The sequence below is a fragment of the Rhipicephalus microplus genome, chromosome X (assembly GCF_043290135.1).
Source record: "Rhipicephalus microplus isolate Deutch F79 chromosome X, USDA_Rmic, whole genome shotgun sequence".
NCBI classification, from domain to species: domain Eukaryota; kingdom Metazoa; phylum Arthropoda; class Arachnida; order Ixodida; family Ixodidae; genus Rhipicephalus; species Rhipicephalus microplus.
In genome coordinates, this window is record NC_134710.1 from 443512391 (window position 1) to 443533612 (window position 21222).

A 21222-nucleotide genomic window follows, 5' to 3' on the forward strand; every position below is an offset into this window, starting at 1 on the left:
CGGCTGTTGTCGTTTTCGCTGCATTTTTTCCGTAATGCAGCCATGCTGCCTGTTAGTCACGAGAAATGCGGCAGCAAATGCATTCTGTGTTGAATTGTACTACGTAGCGTCCATGCGATTAGACGATGGTGCATCTGATGTTGCTATGAGAGATTAGTGTTCAGTCGGAAGGAATAAACGCTTGGCCATTGTCGTCAGCAGGATTTCCTCTTGGAGGTGCAAATCATTGTTGCATTGTGGCTTAGGAAGAGCGAGAGCACTGGTTTAGCTTGGGTGAGGGCAAGGGCTGTTGTGGCTTGAGGGGGAAAAGTGCCCCCTTTCCACTTCTCTGCTGACACCCATGCGCTTGGCTTTTTTTTAATCTGGCCATGGCACTGCAAAACTGGCTCTGTTTGTAATAACCGCAGATGGAGTAGTGAATACGTTATACATGCAGAATTGGGCAGCGTGTGTGAGTTGCATACGTACAAATCAGTGTGGCAGTTAAAACGCTACAAATAAAGGGAGAATTCAAACTAGAACTATTTGAAGTGGCAAAGTGTTGCTACTTGTGCGTGAATTGAATGCAGTTTTGAAACCTTAGGCGAAAAAAATGTTGGACACGACAGAGTTGTTGAACAACGATTCACACCAATTGTCTTAAGCCGCGATTGTAATACGAGGGTAATACGAGATCCGCGCGTAACGCAGGCCCTACACGGCCACTTTCGATCGCTATTATCCAGCTTGATTCAGTTGAAGACTACAAAGCTTCAGCTGGTTAACTCACACGGTTAATGAATGAGTGTGGTAAGAGTGCTTCTCACAACCAAAATCGAAACTGGAAGTGAAACCGACAGCGGAAAATAACCGACGAAGACGAAAGTGTGCACGAGGTCAGACGAACGTGAGCGCGTGAGCTTCGGAACAGCGACGGGCAGAGGAAGAACGCGGCCAGCTAGCAAGAGCGCTAGGCGTTGGGCCTCAGGGGACCGAACCAACGAGCGGGTGTCACCAACCCAACCGGGACGAGCGTGGCATGTTCCTGAGGCGAGTGGCGGTTCCGGGCCGGGCCTGACATGCTGTTCCTGTGTCGGACGAGCGTGCGGGCCAGGGCAAGCGGCTGATCCTGTCCAGACTCGGGTCCGGCACAACCAGTCACCGAGATCGTGGCCACGGTGCCACGTCGGAGCCGGTCCGGCACAACCGCCCATTGAAGGTGCGACCTCGGTGTTGCGTCGACCACAGCGTGGGGCCGCCTGGTCCAGCACGAGCAGCTGATGGTCTGCTCGTGAGCTCCCGTGCACTTGGCAACCTTCCCGTGGCGAGGTTGCGTCGTCGACGCCATCTTCATCAGCGGGAGCGTGAGTGGCACCCGACGGAATTAGACTTCCGAGTAGTGAGGACGCGTGGGTTACTCGCGGGCGCGTAGACATAAGGACTGTATGACTGATTTACGGAGCCAGTGTGTTGTACAGATAGCCACAGTGTTGTGATTGTTATGTGTGTGAAGTCAATAGATGTTTCTCTTGTCCTTGTCTTGGGTTTCTGCGTCTGAGGGCCCAAGAACCACCACAATTGGCGAGCCTGCCAGGATGGCTTATTAAAATCTAAAGCCATTACTCAGACGCAGCCTTCGTCATGGACAGGGAGAAATTTATTGCACTTGGCCAACAGCTAGGGTTGGAGAACGAGGAGCTCAGAGAGTGGGTTGAGCGAGAGTGCGTTGAAGCTCGAGATGAGCGTGCTAGGGAGCGCGAGATCGCGAAAGAAAACGCTGAGAGGCAGCAGAAGCTGTTAGAGCAGCAGCAGAAGGTGCAGGAACAAGAGCTGAAGATCCTCGAACTGAAGCTTCGACTTCAGGAGAGCGCAAGCAGGGTACAGCCAATGGTGGCTGACGAACAAGGAGGATCCAGCATGAGCGCCAGAGGAATAACAGAGGTCTGCAGTCCTCATAAACTAATTCCGCCCTTCAATGAGGCTCGGGACGACCTCGACGCGTACCTGCAGCGATTTGAACGGGTCGCCACGTGTCAAGGGTGGCCGCGTGAAAAGTGGGCTCTTTCGCTTAGCCTATGCATGACAGCAGAAGCGCTAACAGTCATAGGCTGGTTAGATCCAACAGCTGTGCTGAATTATGATCAGCTGAAAGCGGCGCTTCTTCAGAGGTTCCGCTATACTGCGGAAGGCTACCGCGAAAAATTTTGTAAAGCGAAGCCCGAAAAAAACGAGACTGGTCTGCAGTATGCTGCAAGACTTTCCGGCTACTTTGACCGTTGGCTTGAAGTGGGAAAAACGGAGACAAGTTTTGCTAGCCTACGAGATCTGATGATAAGTGAGCAATTCATGAAGGGTTGTTCTCCGGCACTCAGGATCTTTCTCAAGGAGAGAAGTTGCAAAACCCTGAGTTCGCTTTGCGAGACTGCCGATAACTTCATGGAAGCACAGGCGCTCACAAACTTAGGAAGAGAACGGATTCCCAAGAATCCGGGACCTTCGGTGTCCAAGCCGGTGTCCGCGAAGAAGACGGAGAAGCCTGCAAGTCGCTGTTTCCTTTGTGACAAGGCAGGCCATCGCGCAGCTGACTGCTGGTCCCGCACGAAAGGGAATACTTTCAGCCGATGCGGAGTATGCAAACAAAGTGGACACAGCAGTGACAGATGCCCCGGTAGAAAATTTTGCAAAGACCAGGCATCATGTATGCTATCAGAAAAACGCGAAGACTTGACACCTGAACACCATAAGAGTGGCTACATTGTTCTCCAAGACGGCGGAACAATACCCATCGTCAATGCCACATCAAGTCGACGATCCGCGAACGTTGGAGTCGCTGACATGCCTGTTGTGGAGGGGTTCCTAGAGGACAGACCAGTGCATGTGCTTCGAGACACCGGCTGCAACACGGTCGTCGTGCGGCAATCCTTGGTTCCGAAGCAGAAGTTCACGGGAACGATGAGCCCAGTGTACTTACTGGACCGTACTGTGCGATACCTCCCAGAGGCGAAAGTCCTTTTGCAATGTACATTGTTTACTGGGGAAGTACTCGTTAAGTGTATGACCGACCCATTATACGACGTAATTTTGGGCAACATCAAGGGCGCGGCATTGCCGGATACGTTACCTATGAATGAGTCAGCACCACAGCATGACCATGGCCATGTGGAAACAAGGCGTGCACCATGCACAGACTCTAGCAAAGGGAATGCTGTCAATGGTGAGCAGGATGTATCTGGCAATTTGCACGCAACCCAACCAAGATCGAATGCGGAGGAAGCGTATGAGCCACCGCATGAAGCCATGGAAAAGCGGCCCCTACCTGAAGAAGTCCTCTTAGGAAAAGCAGGAGGAACGAAGAAGCACACTTCTTTACCTGTGATGACTCTGCCTGCTTTACAAGTGAGAAGTGAGGCGCTTAAAAAATATCAAGTGGATGACGAAACTTTGCGAAAGTGTTTCGAGGCGGTTGGCAAGAAAATCATGTCGAACGATCGAGAAACGGTGTTTTTCATTCGGGACGGAACCTTATTCCGCAAGCACAACTTGCCAGATGGAACTAATTTGGAGCAACTTGTTGTACCACGGCAGTTGCGTGAGGTGGTGCTGAAACTGGCCCACGAAGGCATCTTAGCCGGCCATCAAGGTATCACGAAGACAGTAAGCAGGGTCACTGGAGAGTTCTACTGGCCGGGTGTCCAATCCGACACAAAACGCTTCGTGAAATCTTGCGACATCTGTCAACGGATGGTGCCACGCCACCTGGTGGGACGCGCTCCCTTGGGCACCACGCCTATCATCGAGACACCGTTTACGAGAGTTGGCATTGATATTATCGGCCTATTGTCACCAACATCTGAAAAGGGCAATCGCTACGTACTGACAATGATAGATTTTGCGACGCGATACCCCGACGCGGTAGCACTTCCCTCCATTGAAGCGAGACAGGTTGCGGAAGGTCTCCTGGAAATGTTCTCTCACGTTGGCATACCTAAAGAGATCATCAGTGATCGCGGCACGTCTTTCATGTCAGCAGTTATGAAGGAATTCAGCCGACTGCTTTCATTCAAACAACTGCCTACTACGCCATACCATCCAATGGCCAATGGTTTGATTGAACGTTTTAATGGGACATTAAAACGCATGATAGGGCGAATGTGTCAAGAGCGTCCGAAAACCTGGGACCGTTACATTGGTCCGTTACTGTTCGCCTACCGAGAGCTTCCCCAATTTAGCACTGGATCCTCTCCTTTTGAATTATTATATGGTAGATACGTGCGAGGGCCAATGGCTGTTCTCAAGGAGCTCTGGACGAACCCTCGCCTCGATGACGAGACCAAGACGACATACACGCATATGATGGAGCTGCGGCAACGTTTAGAACGCACCTGTGCGCTCGCACACAAAGAATTGATGAAGGCGAAGAAGCTGCAGAAAGGGTACTACGATAAGAAAGCGAGACAGCGCGAACTTGTCCCTGGTGACCAGGTGCTGGTGTTGTTACCAGCCGATGCTAACAAGCTGGTGCTTTCCTGGAAGGGCCCCTTCCCTGTTATTGAGAAACGCAGCGAGCTAGATTACCTAGTAAACCTGTGCCACAAGGTTACGCTCTTTCACATCAACATGTTAAAGAAGTATGAGGAGCGCAAGCCGCTAAGCCAACGAACGGTTGGAGGCGTTACCACGACGTTACCACGGCGCTTGGATTTGTGCTGCACCCAGTTTCCTACGCGAGCCGTAAATTACTACCCCGCGAAGCAGCCTACTCCACAATTGAAAGAGAAGGCCTTGCCGTAGTCTGGGCTGTTCGCAAATACCACATTTTTCTCTATGGCAAGCCGTTCACGTTGCAATGTGACCACCACCCATTGACCTATATTCAGTCAGCTAGGCACCTAAATAATCGAGTCCTGCGGTGGAGTCTCCTTCTTATGGAATATGACTTTCACGTGGAACACATTCGTGGTGTGAACAACGTTGGTGCCGACTATATGAGTCGTGCGGCTTTTACCGAGCAGTGACTTATTGCCGTTGTACACAATTTTTTTTATCATGTTGTCATCATAGTGCAATTGGTTTTTTTTTTTACATCTAAACTGTGGCATTTAGAGTGTGCGGAACCTTTGTTATATTCGGGAACTGTGTGTTACGTGTGTACAACGTACTGGAAGTTGGGGGGAGTGTGGTAGGAGTGCTTCTCACAACCAAAATCGAAACTGGAAATGAAACCGACAGCGGAAAATAACCGACAAAGACGAAAGTGTGCACGGGGTCAGACGAACGTGAGCGCGTGAGCTTCGGAACAGCGACGGGCAGAGGAAGAACGCGGCCAGCTAGCAAGAGCGCTAGGCGTTGGGCCTCAGGGGACCGAACCAACGAGCGGGTGTCACCAACCCAACCGGGACGAGCGTGGCATGTTCCTGAGGCGAGTGGCGGTTCCGGGCTGGGCCTGACATGCTGTTCCTGTGGCGGACGAGCGTGCGGGCCAGGGCAAGCGGCTGATCCTGTCCAGACTCGGGTCCGGCACAACCAGTCACCGAGATCATGGCCACGGTGCCACGTCAAAGCCGGTCCGGCACAACCGCCAATTGAAGGTGCGACCTCGGTGTTGCGTCGGCCGCAGCGTGGGGCCGCCTGGTCCAGCACGAGCAGCTGATGGTCTGCTCGTGAGCTCCCGTGCACTTGGCAACCTTCCCGTGGCGAGGTTGCGTCGTCGACGCCATCGTCTTCAGCGGGAGCGTGAGTGGCACCCGACGGAATTAGACTTCCGAGTAGTGAGGACGCGTGGGTTACTCGTGGGCGCGTAGACATAAGGACTGTATGACTGAATTATGGAGCCAGTGTGTTGTACAGATAGCCACAGTGTTGTTATTGTTTTGTGCGTGAAGTCAATAGATGTTTCTCTTGTCCTTGTCTTGGGTTTCTGCGTCTGAGGGCCCAAGAACCACCACAATGAGCCTAACGCGATGAAAATATTCCATCGCTAAATGTCTCGACAGCAATCATGAGTGAAAAATAATTTTATATATGTAAATGCGAAAAACAGTGCAAAAGAAGCCGAAGCTAATGTGTGGCCTACTATAAATATACATTTGTAGCACTGGTTCAATGAGCTGATGCACTTTTTTCAATATTACATACCAAAAACGTAACTATAAGTTCAACGCTTCCAGGCGTGACCAGACCAACTGAGTTTTTCTCGTACCTTATGAAAAAAAGAGAAAGCAAATAAAGCAAGAAAATAAAAATAAAGCAACGGTAGTATTCGGCAGCGCGAGCGCTGCTCCTACGCGGGTCGTGATCGGCTTTTCCGCAAGACATTTGAACCTAAGATGGTGTACGTTGGCGCAACTCTGGTACCTAAAGGTAGCATATACAGTAACTCTATTGAGCCTGTCGTCACTATAACGAGCGAACGGCTTTTTCTTGAAGGGCGGCAAAATGCACGCAGAGCGGCGCCCTCTGACCGAGGTTGGGAGGCCCATAGCGTGCAGGAAATGATTCCACGTGTTCTGTCGTACTACCCACAGTACAGTACACACATACAATCGTTGGCAGACCAACCTCTGTCAGAGGACGTAATATTATGCATACTATGTGATGATCAGGCATTGCCGGAGAAGGCTATGCAAGCGGAGACGGTTTTTTCGTTCCACCAGCCCATAAATGCCTATAGCTTGACCGCCGTCACTATGTGTGCATGTGGGCTTCTTTCTGTTGTCTTTTTTTTTTGTTTCGTATATCTCTGTCCTCCTTCCTATTCCTGAGGACCACCGCCCCTGTGCAGAGTATACCGAACCGATCACCTGATTAACCACCTTGCTCTTATGTGGCAAACACCGAACTGCAGGTGAAATGCAAAGAAAGCTAGGCTTTTAAAAAATAACAATGACATTCATCTGTCGCGGTGTTCAGTAAACACCACCACTTCAGTATCCTCGACACACAAGCATGTTACGCGACGAACCAACAATTCGTTCAGGTGCTGGGACCACTGTCTTCTTCCGTGACCATCTGAGCATATCGGATGCTGTCGCAGAGAAAAAAAAAAGGGGGGGGTCATGTCAAAGACTCGGTCCCGTTGCTCACATTCCCCAGCACCCATTGTTCTCGGTATAGTTCCCAATCGGCGCGGAAAGCCTCCCCAAGTGTGACTATTGTCCTGCAGCGCTTGGAATCGCCGAAGCGGAATCGTGACTCACCGCACAACCAGCGCTGCTTCAAAAACCACCGCCGAGGCATGGCGACGGGCTCGTATTTAGCGCGCGCATGCCACCCCTGTTGTTTCCCGTTCGGCTTTGCTTCCTTCCGCGTGTTTTCGGAAGCGAGACGCGGAGGCTGATTTTTTAAAGCGCGCTCGACAAAACAACGGCATCGTGCCTCATTAGGCGTTGCCTCCTCACTCCCCCCCCCCTCTTTCGGGCCGCGTCAGAATTTCAACTAAGCGTGCACGGGATTTCACTTCGCTGCTGTGAGCGAAGTGCAAACAGAAGGGTGAGTCTGAAAGAAAACGAGCGCATCCCGTTTTTCATCTGGAGTTGAAATCTGGACGCTTATTAGGAGTTTTCTTTGAAGGTTTTAATGATTGAAACACGCGAACGCAGGGCCAACTTGATGAATTATCATGAGTGGGGCGAAGCTTCGAAGGGTTTTATCAGCAAACCATGAATTATCCACTGGCCCTGTCTGTCTGTCTGTCTGTCTGTCTGTCTGTCCGTCCGTCCGTCCGTCCGTCCGTCCGTCCGTCCGTCCGTCCGTCCGTCCATCCGTCCATCCATCCATCCATCCATCCATCCATCCATCCATCCATCCATCTAGTGAACACTCCTAGTGCCGCCATCTCGCAACTTTCATTATATACAAGTACTGCCATCCAGTGGGCATTCCAAGGAATAAACAAAAGGTGACTACCTACTACTACTAAATACATACGTCGGGGACGCATGGCCCACGGGTTAAGCAGCTTCGCCCCTAAAAACAGATGCTGCTTTGTCGAGGAAGTGCGTAGCACAATCACGCAGTGATTTCCATTCGTAGAGTTCCCACTTTACCGTTCACAACAGGGATGATGGCGTTGATGTTTGAGCTAAGCGTGTAGGGAGTACGCTTTCACCAGCACGAGTATTATTAGATAGATTCAGCAACTTGCTGTGGGACATCCGCAATATTGCTTGACGTGCAGACACGTGTCGTCCGCAGCCAGTTCCATGAGGTTGCTTTCCTTTCCAGGTGTAGCGACCAAGCACAGGAGAAATGCACGTGGGAGGAGGAGCCATCAGGCTTTTGGCGATGCGATGGTGTCACCAGGCACATGTTTCTGAAGCGTTTTTTAAGCAATTTTACTTCAAGTATTGTGGTTACTTCTAGGTTATTTGTTAATTATACTATTTAGGATCTTGTTCCTTCATTTTAATCCAGTTATGAGCTCTGCTGGCCTCGTTATAGCTAGTAATGAGCAGTTTTCTGTGAGCGTGATCATGAGAGGCATGACTGCACTACAAGCAAGACCCCTGAAGTTCTCTACACTTAAAAATGTTTAAGACCTGTCATTCATGTGTAGCATATGAAAATACTATATTTAGAAGAGTAAAAACATATGAGACGGAGAGAAAATGGATATGAGGTGTGCAGGCCTTGGGCCTCTAGCAAGACGTCGGAAGGCCGAATGCGTACTTGACACCCCTGCCATAAATGTTTGTTCTGCTAGCGTCTCTGGATAGGCCAGTGGTTACAACACTCACCACCAGACCCGGGGTACCAGTGCTCAAGTCTCGCGTCACGAAGAAACTTTACTTCGATTTATTTATCTCCGGAAGTTATCTCTACTCCTCGTCATCTCCCCCCTCCCCCAGTTTTTTTCGTTTCTTCAACGTGTCATTAGGCGACATACGATGACGTCATTGCTCCGTGAGGTTTTGAAGAACACACCGAATGATAAAATCTCCAGCTTAAACAGCTTTCCGAACAGTTCTAAGTGGTACAGAAAAAAGGCTGGTGCACACCGGCGACTAGCAGGGGTCGCGCGACCATTTGCGACTGGTGGCAAACAGTCGCGAATGGTCGCAAAGCGAGTGCTTTGGCTAGTCGTTTCCTGGCCGATTTTTCAGTCGCGTGACTGCAGTCGCGAAGCTACCACAAACAATCAGCGATGCGCAGAAGTGACGCCGGCATTTCTTTATATCTGGGCTCATTGTTTCTTTTGTTTTTTCATTGCGCTGGCCCTTGCCACCAGATACAAATGAGTGCGTTCCTCTGGGTCTGTGGCACCATGGCCAACTCGGAGTACTCGGCTTGGAGATAACGGTACGCAGCAGCTCGAGCAAAATGTCGAATTTACGTTGCAGCATTCGCAAAAATTTCAACACCGTCAAAATAAGAAGAAAATTATTGTGTACTTTTTTCTTCCGTATTCAGAATCGTTTTTTTTTTTTTTGTCTTGAACTTTACTTGCCATCATCTTCAGTGCAGCGCTTTTGGAACGCGTTTATGCTTCATGCCTTGGTACCGACTAAAGAAACCACGTTCGAGACGCGTTTGTGCTGCATTCGAGTCTATGGCAACTCAAGATAAATTCAACGAACGTTTGTAAATACGCACTATTCTCGGAAATACTCCTCGTCATCTCAGCGCAGCTCGCGAAGTAGGTGGCTTGCATGGCCGTCCAACTCTCGCGAGCGAAAGGATGGTCACACAAGCCACCGGCTTTTTTTTTTCTTAGAGGGCTTCTGTGCTGCCAGCGCTGACACCATGGCTATAACCATGGCATAGCACATCAGCACCATGGCAATCTCTTCTTGTTCACTTGAATCCAACTCCTTGACGCTGCTGGAAACGCTGTGCGAGAACGGACGAAAACAAATGCGGCGCGCTTGGTTCGCTCCGCTCATTCATCTGGTGGCGATCAGCTGATCGGCGCTGGTCTCCAGAGTTCTCGATGATAACGAAATCCAGACGTGACTGTCTGGCTTTACGACTTCCGGTCGCTCGCATGCAGCCTCTGCCGGTGTGAACATCTGTCACTTTTTGGTCACCAGTCGCAAATGGTCGCGCGACCGCTGCTAGTCACCGGTGTGCATCAACCAAAAGAGTTACAGTTTCACTGCCAGGGCGAAGCAATGAATGCGATAGCAACAAGTTGGAATGTCACGCGAAGGATGGCAAGCACATCGAAACGTGCAGCGCACTGTTCACAGACACACACACACACACACACGCACGCACGCACGCACGCACACACACACACACACACACACACACACACAAGAGGAGATCGAAGTAACAACGTTCACAGCTCGACACTTGACGTACAGCTCAAACGAAAACGACGCATGAAACGTACTCACAGTTAGACAGGACGAGTGCGAACAACACGTGCCTTCAGGTGTTACTTCTCTGTGTTTAAAAGCGTGCTTTTTTTGCAAACGGGGACTGCAGCCAGTAGAGCGGCCTTCGTGAGCTCGTTAACTACAACGCAATCATTCCGGCAAAAGTCAAGACGTATAATTTTTTGCCACCGCGAGAGTAGCGCGTGTTCCAGGGCTTTCATGTCCGTGGAGCAAAGTACGAGTCAAAGATGAGTGCGTGAGTGCGCGCGTCCTGACGTGCTGGACGCCGCGCGCTGCTTTCGCACAACCTTGCTGGTAATGCTGAGAAGATGCTATTTCCTCCGAGATCGGTGAACCAGCTGCGGTAAGTGGTGTATTCGCAATGCCCATAGACTGCCGCGTCGCCAAGCGGAATTCAGGAGCGTGGTCATAGGCAGACGTTCACTTGTTAGGCTGGTCTAGTGTCATGAGTAAGAGGGCACGAGGCACATGCCAGGCGCTGGAATGTGGCTCCCATGTGCGAGAACCCTGATGTTGTGCAGACGAGGCACGTCGAAGAACGAGATTGGACACTGAGGCTCGTGGCACGTGACCAGAGCCAGGGTTAAAAATTCCAGAGGATGAGCTGGCACTGTGCTGTGTGGCTCCGAGCTGCGGAGACGTGGAAAACCAGGGTTATCACAACGACAGGAGCAGCATAGCCGCCAGGTTCTGTACGATATTGGCGTGAGTGGCCCGGGAAGTGGCCGTCGATCTCATAGGTGCCCCAGTGTGAGGTTGTTCAAACTTGCCACATCCTTACCCAGCAGTTCTTGGTGTACTTGTTGTGCTAGGATGGTGGATGACATCGCGCTAGGACGGGATGAGCCCACAGCAGTAAAAAAAGTGGAGTTGTCAACAAGAGGGTCTATGACGGGCTAAGCCTAGCCCAGCAAAGGAGAAGATGACGGCGAAGATTGGGACACCAGCGATGAGAACGAGTGACTAGAAAACTCGCGGAGGGCGTCGACAGAGTACTCGACTAAGCGTCGACACAGCTAAGGGCAACGAGTCGATGTGACAATGCGACGAAATGTAAGTACGTTTCATTCAACGTTACTCGAATAAACTCAGTTTGAAAGCTTCGCCGGAGAGGCGGGTAGGGTGGTGGCCGCGAGAAATAGTGGCGCTGCTGTCAGATTGTGCTTCCGCGGCCTTGGGCGCGCGTGTTGTCATCGGTGGTGGCGAAGGCAAGTGGTCACTGCGCATGGCGTGCTGTATTCCTCGTCAGTTTTTGGGCTGTTCTTGGCACTGCGTGGTTTCTTGTACGAAGACGCATTTGTTATGTATGAACCTAACCGAGGAGGAGCAGATCAATCTACAGTCAGTTACACCGACTTACCTTGTGCCGGGCTCCAACAGCGAAGATCGCAACGACGACCCCGCTTCACGCAACTTGTTTTTTGTTTATTCATATATTTATAATTTTGATACCAATTATATGGACACTCTAGGCTGGATTTCGCCGCCGGTGTCAACGTCGCCGTCACTGACCGTATTTGTATGCGTATCTACATATATGAAATTGCAAGAAAGAAAAAAATCAATAAAAACACTCCAGTGCGCGGAATCGAACGTGCAACCTCTGCGTCGTGAAAGCGAGGCATTAGCCACTGAGCCACCATGGAGCACGTCCGTCACCCTTCAAACGGCAATGTAGTTATATCTATCACTTATACCGCTGCTCACGAGCTTCTCGGGGGGAATTGTGCTTTCAGCATTACTAGAAAGATGGCGCAATGAGCGCGCATTGCCACATCACGCAGCGGCACTCACTCTACTCTCCTACGCGTGCTTTGCCCGGCTTTGAGAAAGGGAGCGATGCTTCCTCATGCGCCCTTATCTCGCGGTAGCTAGGAGGGGAAGATTGTACGTCTTGGCTGACCTTGGGCTTTACCTGGAATGATTCTGCTGCAGTTACCGGGTGCGCAAAGGTCACTGCAGTCATTGCAGTCTCCGTTTGCGAAAAGCTCACACTTTTCAGACACGGCGAAGTAACAAATGAGACGCTTATTTCCGTGCATTCACACCTGTGAGTGCGTTTTGTGCATCATTTCTGCGTGAGAAACGCGGGGCACCTTTCGATCTGCTTTCCATTCTGCGCGTGACCTTTCAATTTGTTGCCATGAGCTGTGACTTTTTTTTTCATCCTCAGCACAACGTAGGTTGGACGACAGTAGATCGCACTTCTTCACCAATTCAAGGTCGGCAAACAAGGCTTTTGCCTCTGGTTTCGTCTTTTCTGAAGTATTTATAATACTTAAAAATAGGCCTTTTCTCCACATACGATTACCTGGTTTCCAGCACATCTCGAACCCCTACTGAACTTCCTCGTAAACCTGAATGACACTTCTCGTTCCCAGGCACTCGCACTAACTCTACGCGCTGGTGTGAACGTAAGTCCGCCGGTTTTCAATGGGATGTTTAGCGATGCAGTTAAGTAGATAAACACTACCAGTTCAGTCAGTGGTCATTTCTCCTACGTATAGCAAGTTGTCTAGGCCTCAAGCCATCACGTTTCAAATGCTCCCGACCAGGTCCTATCCAAGTCTATCTTTCCTCAGCATGGTCCGCTGAGGGGTTTTGAGTCTACTTGTCCTGATTGTGTTGAGATTAGTAACTTCGTAACATGATCTGGTGGTGCCTCTTGTTACGGGGCTCATGTAGGCTCACAAAAGAGTATTGTGACTCTGCCTTACGAAGTTCAGAGTTACTATCATTACGGGCGGTCAAGAGAGCCCACGATGCGGCGGTGAGGCTATAGAGCTCCCAGTCCGCACGTTGGAGCAGCCCGCAGCATTGCTTTAAAAGAGTAGGGTCTCTCAGGACCGAAAGAAGTTCTGTGTCAGTCTGTCGGTCTGTTTTTGTAAACATAGTTACACAGTGGCGTGAGCCAACATAAAAGCTGCTGTAAGCAGCTTGAGAAGCCTATATATGTAGCCGTTCCCCATCTCTTTCGCCCTGTGGCTAGCAGACGGGCGATCGTAAGGAAATTTCCTGCATAGGAAATTCCTTACGGCTTTAGCGCATATTACACACGCTTCGTCAAGGACTTTTCACAGATCACCGAGCTACTAACGCAGCTCACGAAGACCGACGTCGATTTCAAGTAGGGAACGGCACAAATTGAAGTATTTCAGAAACTTAAACGACACCTGCAGACACGTCTCTACTTACGTATTTTCACGAATACGCCGAAACAGAAGTACAAACCGACGCAAGCAGCGTACGTATGACTCGGCGCCGTCTTTGAGCGAAAGACCAACGGCCTGGAAAGAGCTATCAGTTATGCTAGCCATGTCCAAGGTAAACTATTTCATAACAGAAAGAGTGTCTTGTCATCATCAGGGCAGTGTCGAAATTTCGCCGTTTTCTCTGCAGCAGGTTTTTAAAAGTTGTCAGGGAGCACCGCACCCTGTGTTGGCTAGCTAACTTGAAGAATCCTTCAGGTCACCTCGCATGGTGGAATCTAAGACGTCAAGAATTCGACATCACCATTGTGTAAGTCTGGAAGGAAACACAACGCCGACTCCCTGTCTCGTGGCCCCGTCTACCCACCACCACAGGAGGACCACAATAATGAGTACTTCTTGGGAACCACCAGTGCCAATGACTTCGCCGAGCTACAGCAAGCCGACCCGGAACTGAGAGGTCTGGTGGAATACCTCGAGGGGCGGACCAGTGTCGCCCCAAAAGTCTTCAGGGGAGGACTGCCATCATTTTTTTTGGAAAACAACGTTCCCGTAAACAACTTCCAAATTCTACTGATAGCGCATTGCCGTTGACGTCGCTAATTACGGGAGGACATGCTGAGACTACCATCGACGCAAGACACCGCCGACAAGGCCAACAGGACTTCTGCAGGCCATCGAACCAGCTCGCCGACCATTCCAGGAAATCACTATCGACTTACTTGGACCGTTCCCGACGTCGGTTGTCGGAAACAAGTGAATCACCATAGCTACCGACGGCCTTACCCGCTACGCCGAGGCAAAAGCCCTGCTTAACGGTGATGCATCCGAGGTAGCCAAATTTATTGTCGAAAACATCGTCCTGCGGCACGGTGCTCCGGTGGTCCTCATCAGGGACAGAGGTACGGCATTCACTGCTGAGCTAACCCAAGAGATCTTGGAATACAGCCAGACAAGCCACCGCCATACGACAGCGTACCACCCACAGACCAATAGCCTGACCGAGCACCTAAACAAGACCATCGACGATATGCCGGCCGCGTATATATACAGCCTCCAGCATTTTCAATAATATCGCGCGATCGTCGATGCCTGGCATTATCAGCGCCAACCATTGCAATACTCTGTGAGACCGGCAACAGTATACGCGCTGGCGTACAAAACAGCGCTAGTGCAAGCGTCGTCTGCCACGTTGTTTCTTTCAGGATGTTGCACGCCCTACGACAATTACTGTATTAGTCTCCTTACATGAAAAAAAAGGAAAACAAAAGTGGTATGAAGAAAACCATGCGCACAACATAAACCGTGATCTACCAACTCATGTTCTCTTGATCTTTCCTGTGATTACAGACAAAGAAACTGCTCAAAGTTGATGCGCAGAGAAATTCGATTTAAAAAAAAGTAATAAACTGCGCAAAAGCATTATTTTACCGTACGGTCTTTGTCAGTTGATTTTGCCTAAATAAGGTGCTAATATTGTCAGCAGCACATGAACGCAAACATCGAAATAAAAAAGCTAAACGTTCGTGACGTTTCTGTCTGCGATTGTGCGTACTCCAGGTGCCTTTAACAAAAAAAAGAGGATTTTATCCTGAAAGAAACAGCCTGGCAGACGACGCTAGCATTAGCACTGCCTAGTGCGTGCGCGCCTACTGCTGCCAGTCTCGACGAATATGGCCGTTGTAAGGCGCTGATACTTCGTGCGGTCGACACTCGCGCGATATGATTAAAAATGCTGGAGGCTGTACGTCGACGTCGAACACAAGACGTGGGACGCCATACTTCAGTATACGTGACCTTCGCATACAACACAACCATACAAGAAACCACGCAGATGACGCCGTATGAGTTGGTTTCGGAAGGACCCCGGCAACGACACTCGACGCCATGTTGCTGAACGTCACTGACGAAGAAAACCTCGACGTGAGTGAGCCCCTTCAGCGCGCCGAAGAAGCCCGACAAATCGCCGGCCTCCGCGTCAAGAACCAGCAGATGACCGACAGCCGCCGTTACAATCTTCGGTGACGCTATGTGGAATACCAGCATGGTGACCGTGTCTGGGTATGGATGCTGATACGCCGACGTGAACTCAGTGAAAAACTTCTGTGACGGTACTTCGGATCATACGGGGTTGTTTGACGTCTCGGTCCGCTCGATTACCATGTTGTTTACGGCAGCGTCACCAACTCTCAACGGCACTGACCACGACCTCAAGCCGTCCATGTCGCGCGCCTCAAGCCGCGTCATGGGCGTTAACGAATTGAAAGAGTATATTTTGTTGTTGTTATTGCTGTATTTTAGTTTATTGTACTTTCTTGCATTATTGTTGTACTTTCACCTTCTCCGAAAGCATCGTGACGATGCCTTTTTTAGAGAGGGGCAATGCCATGTTGTTTCCACAAGTTTTCTTATCACCCCGTTACAATGTATTGTACCTATTTCTCAGCACAAACCAAGCCTGCAGTGTTCGAGAAGCTTCAGGACTGCAGTAGATAATTTCATCATGATGACTCCCACGTCGCGAACGTTACAGATTATTCTGGAACCTACATAGCCACACACTAGAATGTTCAACGGCCCGCCAACACTAGAATGCTCGATGGCCCGTGTATAAATGCCGACGCGCTTCACGGCTTGTCATTTAACCGACGGCCGACGCACTATTCGCCGCTATCGGTACCTGTGTGTATCTCTGTTATCTTATTTTTCGTTTGTCCACCAAAAGTTCGGCTCAAGTAAACAGTTTTATCTTCGATCTACAATACGTCGGCTGCCTTCGTACGCGTCACGACCCCGTGGCAATCTGTAAATCATGGGGAGTGCTGCACAGGTGGTTCATTTTCAGTTATACTACACTAGACTTCATTGAGTCGTCCCATGTAGACATTGACATATTCTCATCATCACTGTTCACCCCTATCTTAGAAACGTTTGCTTTGAACGAGAACTTGGTGTTTCATATTACACTTTCTCTCTATCTTCCTCTTTCTTGTACTGCTTATGATGAGGAACGCCGCCTGATGTCAGAACTAGTTCGTAGCAGTAAGTTAGCAATGTAACTCTGACCTGAGAAGTTGTGCGGATGACTGGAATTAAATTTTTCAAGGCATAGATAGCATCTGGAGGCAATGGCGGTAAACAGTGATTTTGTTTCATAAAACGTGATCTTGAATACCACCCTTTTTTTTCCTTTTATTCCATGGTCTGATTGCACAAAACACGCAATTTCTTCAGTGAGCTATCGCGCTAGGCTGATGGTGTAGTGCAAAGCCAAAATCTTGTGAGAGCTTTTTTCCCTCTAATGTTTAGGCCTTGAATTCGAAATCATTTTCAAGGATAATACTATGCGTAACTCACGAGCAATTATACCATTCCTTTCTTTGTTTCTCTCTCCTTTTTTGTCTCTAGTATCGCTCTATTGTTCTTTTTTCTCCTTTTAACAGAATCCGGTGTGCTTCATCGCATTCAGCCTCGTTTATCCCTCTTTTCCGCAGCAAATGCCCCACGTGAGCGCGCGATGACGCTATACCACCGGCGACACCACAACACCGCCGGGGCCGTCGGCGCTATATTCTTTCGGTTTCTCCCGCTCTTCGCCGCGCTTCCGCGCGCGCGCCTCGATTTCCGCCTTTTTCCCCTTGCATGCACTCGCTGCCCTAGCAGCCAGCAGTCGGCGCTTTCCTTTCCGTTCGAGGCACTCGCGCTGAGAGAGAAGCAACGCTACTAAGAGTAAAACGGGCGAGAGAACAAAAAAAGGAGAGCGGCGGTGCCTTTTGTTGTCGGTGTGCCTGTCGCTTGCATCGAGTAGCGCGGCCGCAGTAGTGCGAGCGCGTTGGTGGTGCATCGGTTCGCGAACCTCACAGCCCGGTCAGACTGCGTGCATCACTCGGCCACGCTGGCCATCATCAGCGGCAGCCGGACCTACTTTACTCCCCTTCGTCGCCTCCCAAGGAGCCGTCGCCTCGCGACAGCCGTCGGCATAGTTTGGCCTGCTCGGGATCTGTGTGTTTCGGCTCGAAACTATCCTCGTTCCTGCCGCCAGAGTTGCGTCACTCGAATTTCAGTCACCCCTCGCAAAACGGAAGTGATTCGCCGTTAATCGAAAAGTGCCTTGTGGACATTGCCGAAGCGGCATTCGTGTCTCTCTCAGTTGACACGCAAGAACACATCGGGAGACGTCAAGACGTGCCTTTTATTTCTGCGTGATATTTCCGGTTGTATAGCTTACATTGCTCTACTTCGATTCACTTTCGTTTGCTGGTTACTTCCGTGAGCATAGGCACCTTCTTTTGTGACCACTAACTGGATACTGTGAGAGAGCGCTCAAACGACGAGAACGAAACTCAAGCTTTGTGTGTAAAGAAATTGCTTTGGATTTTCCGTGTTTCGCGACGCTTTCGGTGAGTACAATTCTCGTGTTTTCCGTGCGGTAACATGAGTAAATGCGCGTCGAGTGTGTTTCCGTACGACATCTCAAAACAGTATACAAAGTTCTTTTCATGTGTTCTTTCTTTAACGTGTGCTTTCGTGGCGCGGAAGTTTGCAGAAACAACGTTTTCTCGATGTTTTTGCAAAATTTCACGCAACAAAGTGAGAGATAACAGTATGGGGGATCATTGCCTATTGCTGCTGGCGGAAGTGGCTGTGGTATATTCTGGGATGATCTCATTTTCATAACTGTGTCGGTGGACATCCCCACGGACTTTCTCACTTTCTGAAAGAAGCTGGACCGACACCTTCTGCCTTTGGATTTGAGCCGCCGGGTATATAAATGAACGGCATCCGGAAAAGTGTGTAATGCTGTTTCAATCCCTGCCTTCGACTGCACGACGGCTACAAGCTAGAATTTTTGAGTTGTCACGGTGCAGAAATGAAGCAGTTGTTGAAGAGCTGTGCGTTAATAATGCTGGAGAAGCTATTTAAAAGAATTATTGTTCCACCAATGTACAAGTATCAGTACGTGATCACATTTTCTCGCTTCTGCTGCGCTGAGCTGAGTTAACCTATCATCTGAATACAAGTGTCTCACATGTTTGTTTTTGCTATGCTACGTGTGGATTGAGTGTGACGTGAGTGATATGTTTGTATTCGAGCTGGCCGCTAGTAACTGCACTACACTAACTGGCAGAATTTGTAAGCTAGCAACGAAAAAACAAACAAAAACTAAGAGCGCTTTTGCACGCGTGGCGCAGCCAGCCAGCAAGGGAATTGTGGGTGGCACACGCGATTTGTTTAGCAGCATTCTTCTGGCTTCATGCATTACTGCGATTTTCGAAAACCGTTCATTTCAGTTGGAATATTGCATTATAAATGGAATGTTTACGTACAGAGGCGGTACGTAAACGTACGCCTCTGTACGATGAAGATCTTGGACCACTGTGTCATCTAGAGTGTGGAAACATGGCCCGCGAAGTTTTGAGCATACCTTTACGCCAGGAGCAAGTTAATGCCTTCGGGAATTTATACGTATCCGAGTAATTTAGAAATGTAACAAAATTCTCAAAGCTACCACGGTATCTTTAAAGTAAAAATTATATTTTTATTATAGTAGTACTACAAGCAACAGCTTCTCAAGAGACAATCCGTAATCGGGCGCTCGGCCTTTTTTTTTTTTTTTTCAAATAAAGATGGGTCGCTACAACGCTCACCACTTCTCTGTTTTGCGTACATTGCGCTAGTTCTACTTCTATTACCATCCACTGGGCGACATGGGCTCCACACCTAACGCACTTGACTCGTTCTCTGGATTTCGTGCCGACCAGTTGCGCCCCCGCGATCTTCGACGACAGCGCAGCTCTGGCCGACGCGCGCCCTACGCCATCTCCTGACGCCGACAAGAGCTCTCGCCGAGGGGTGCGCCATCCTCGGACTCCTGCGACCGTGTCCATCTTTTCTATCTTCTGCTTACATCCGTATGTGGCTGTCCCTGCACCTCGCTCTCTCCTTCTCCCTCTCTGTATCTTCATAGCTTTTAATCTTATCCTTTTAATCCATCCTTACCCCCATCTTTCGTGAGCTACTGTTGAGGTGTCGTCCCTCTGAGAGACAGTTACGGGGCTCACTTTTCTCTTCTTTTTCATTTAAGAATCATCCCCCCCCCCCCCTCAACGCACTTGTCTGCCACGCGATGCACCGATAGTTGCGAATACGTGCCGCCTTATAACGATTTCTTATGCACGATTAGGTAGAGCATGAAAACCGATAGTGCTTCTTCTTCTGGCATTATTATTTTTTTGCTCTTCGCCACAGAGTTTCCGTCTGGATAAAACTCATCTGCCGGTAAGTCACGTGGTGCCAGATTAGCGTGCACACCCTAAATGGTGCATAAATAGCAAATGCAACTTTCACGGAGCAGCTGGGCAGCATGTAATTCTGAATGCAATGAAATGTATGTTCCTGCCGATCGTGTGGTTGCTAGTAGCTGTTGTTGTAAATATACTTTTTTCCATATAACTAATATTTTTGGTGCCGTTAAAAAGACTGTGGAGTCATCAGTACGGTTCTACACCATTCAACACTTCAGGAGTAAGGATGCTCCTGGTTAACACGTCCGCACAATTTGGCGAGCTGTGCACCTGTGCGAGCTCATCGACTTACGTCCGCTAGGTAGGGAAAAAAATGTGTTAGAGCACAGGAAGTCAAGTTCGTTTTCTGATGAAGGAAAAAAAAGCGATTCACTGTAAGCAGGAAACGTGTTCGATTGGGTATCTAAAAAAAAGTTGCGGTTCCTGCATCTGCTTGCCTTAGGGGGGACGTAAATTTGACGTCGGTCAGAATGAAATGGTAGCACATTAGAGCGATCCGGGTTTTCACTTTCCCCCATCAATAGCCCTGTTGTAACCAAGAATGAACATCGGCCAAACACGTGACCGTACAATTTTATTCACACTTGAGGCAAAAGAGAGAACAAAATGGAAGAAAAATGCAGACGACTAGCACTGCGGTAATAATAAGTGCGTATGATGTTGTGCGGTAATCAAAACACGGAAACGTCCGACAAAAAAACAACTGTAGGAATAATTCTTGCACTCAAAACGCATACATAAAATTTAACCGTACGCGTCAGTGTTTGAAGCAAGCCGCCTTCTTTGTCGCGAGGTGACAAAATTCACGAGCCTCTGGGTGGAAAGTGAAGCTCAGCGGGGGCGCGCCTAATGTATCTGCTTTTTTTTTTGCCATTGCGCAAAGCCCCTTCCGGACGTAAGCGTTCAAATTTGTTGCAGGCAGCGGCCGTGTTCAGAACGCTGTTTTAGGCCTGAATTGGCAAGATGCTTCAGGCCCTCATTGTTCTTTCGAGCGTTTGTCAGCAAACGGTCCACAGAAAGAACCATCGCCTGATCATGGAAACGCGAGTTAGTGATTCAATTTTTTCCAAGCCAAAATTTTCGCGAAATTCTCCGTATACGCGTTGTCTAGCAGATTGCTTTTATTCCGCCAGCATGAAATCATTATTGGCACGCAGATCTCCAAGTGTACTGCTTCCCAATTGTACATGGTTATGTGTTTTTTGTGGTTTCTTTTTTTTTTCAATATATGGCACGTACCCCCTTTGGGGGATTGACCAAGAGTGCGACGTTTGGACTTTTAAACGTTACTTTAAGAATGGTTGGTGATTTAAAAAAATGAAGAAATGAAATGGCAATAATACGTAATGCATGAAATTTGAACTGCAAGTATTACGCTTTTGAGCTTGT

The 21222-nt window shown here is 49.3% G+C and overlaps 2 protein-coding genes across 3 annotated transcripts in view; both read left to right on the plus strand.

Annotated features, from left to right (window-relative positions):
* Positions 1 to 1620: 1620 nt before the first annotated feature.
* Positions 1621 to 4770, plus strand: LOC142775507 (uncharacterized). The gene has a single exon (XM_075876945.1). The coding sequence runs from the start codon at positions 1621 to 1623 to the stop codon at positions 4768 to 4770; it is 3150 nt and encodes a 1049-aa protein (XP_075733060.1).
* A 12550-nt stretch (positions 4771 to 17320) lies between these two features.
* The window catches only part of LOC119160880 (uncharacterized), a 386912-nt gene continuing 383010 nt past the window's right edge, over positions 17321 to 21222 (plus strand). For both annotated transcript variants that reach the window (XM_037413152.2, XM_075880569.1), the window contains exon 1: positions 17321 to 17928. The gene's annotated coding sequence lies outside the window, so the exon portion shown is untranslated. The remainder of the gene's footprint in view (positions 17929 to 21222) is intronic.

Excerpts from the sequence above, each read along its gene's own strand:
- LOC142775507 (XM_075876945.1), top strand. The coding sequence starts at position 1,621 with ATGGACAGGGAGAAATTTATTGCACTTGGCCAACAGCTAGGGTTGGAG.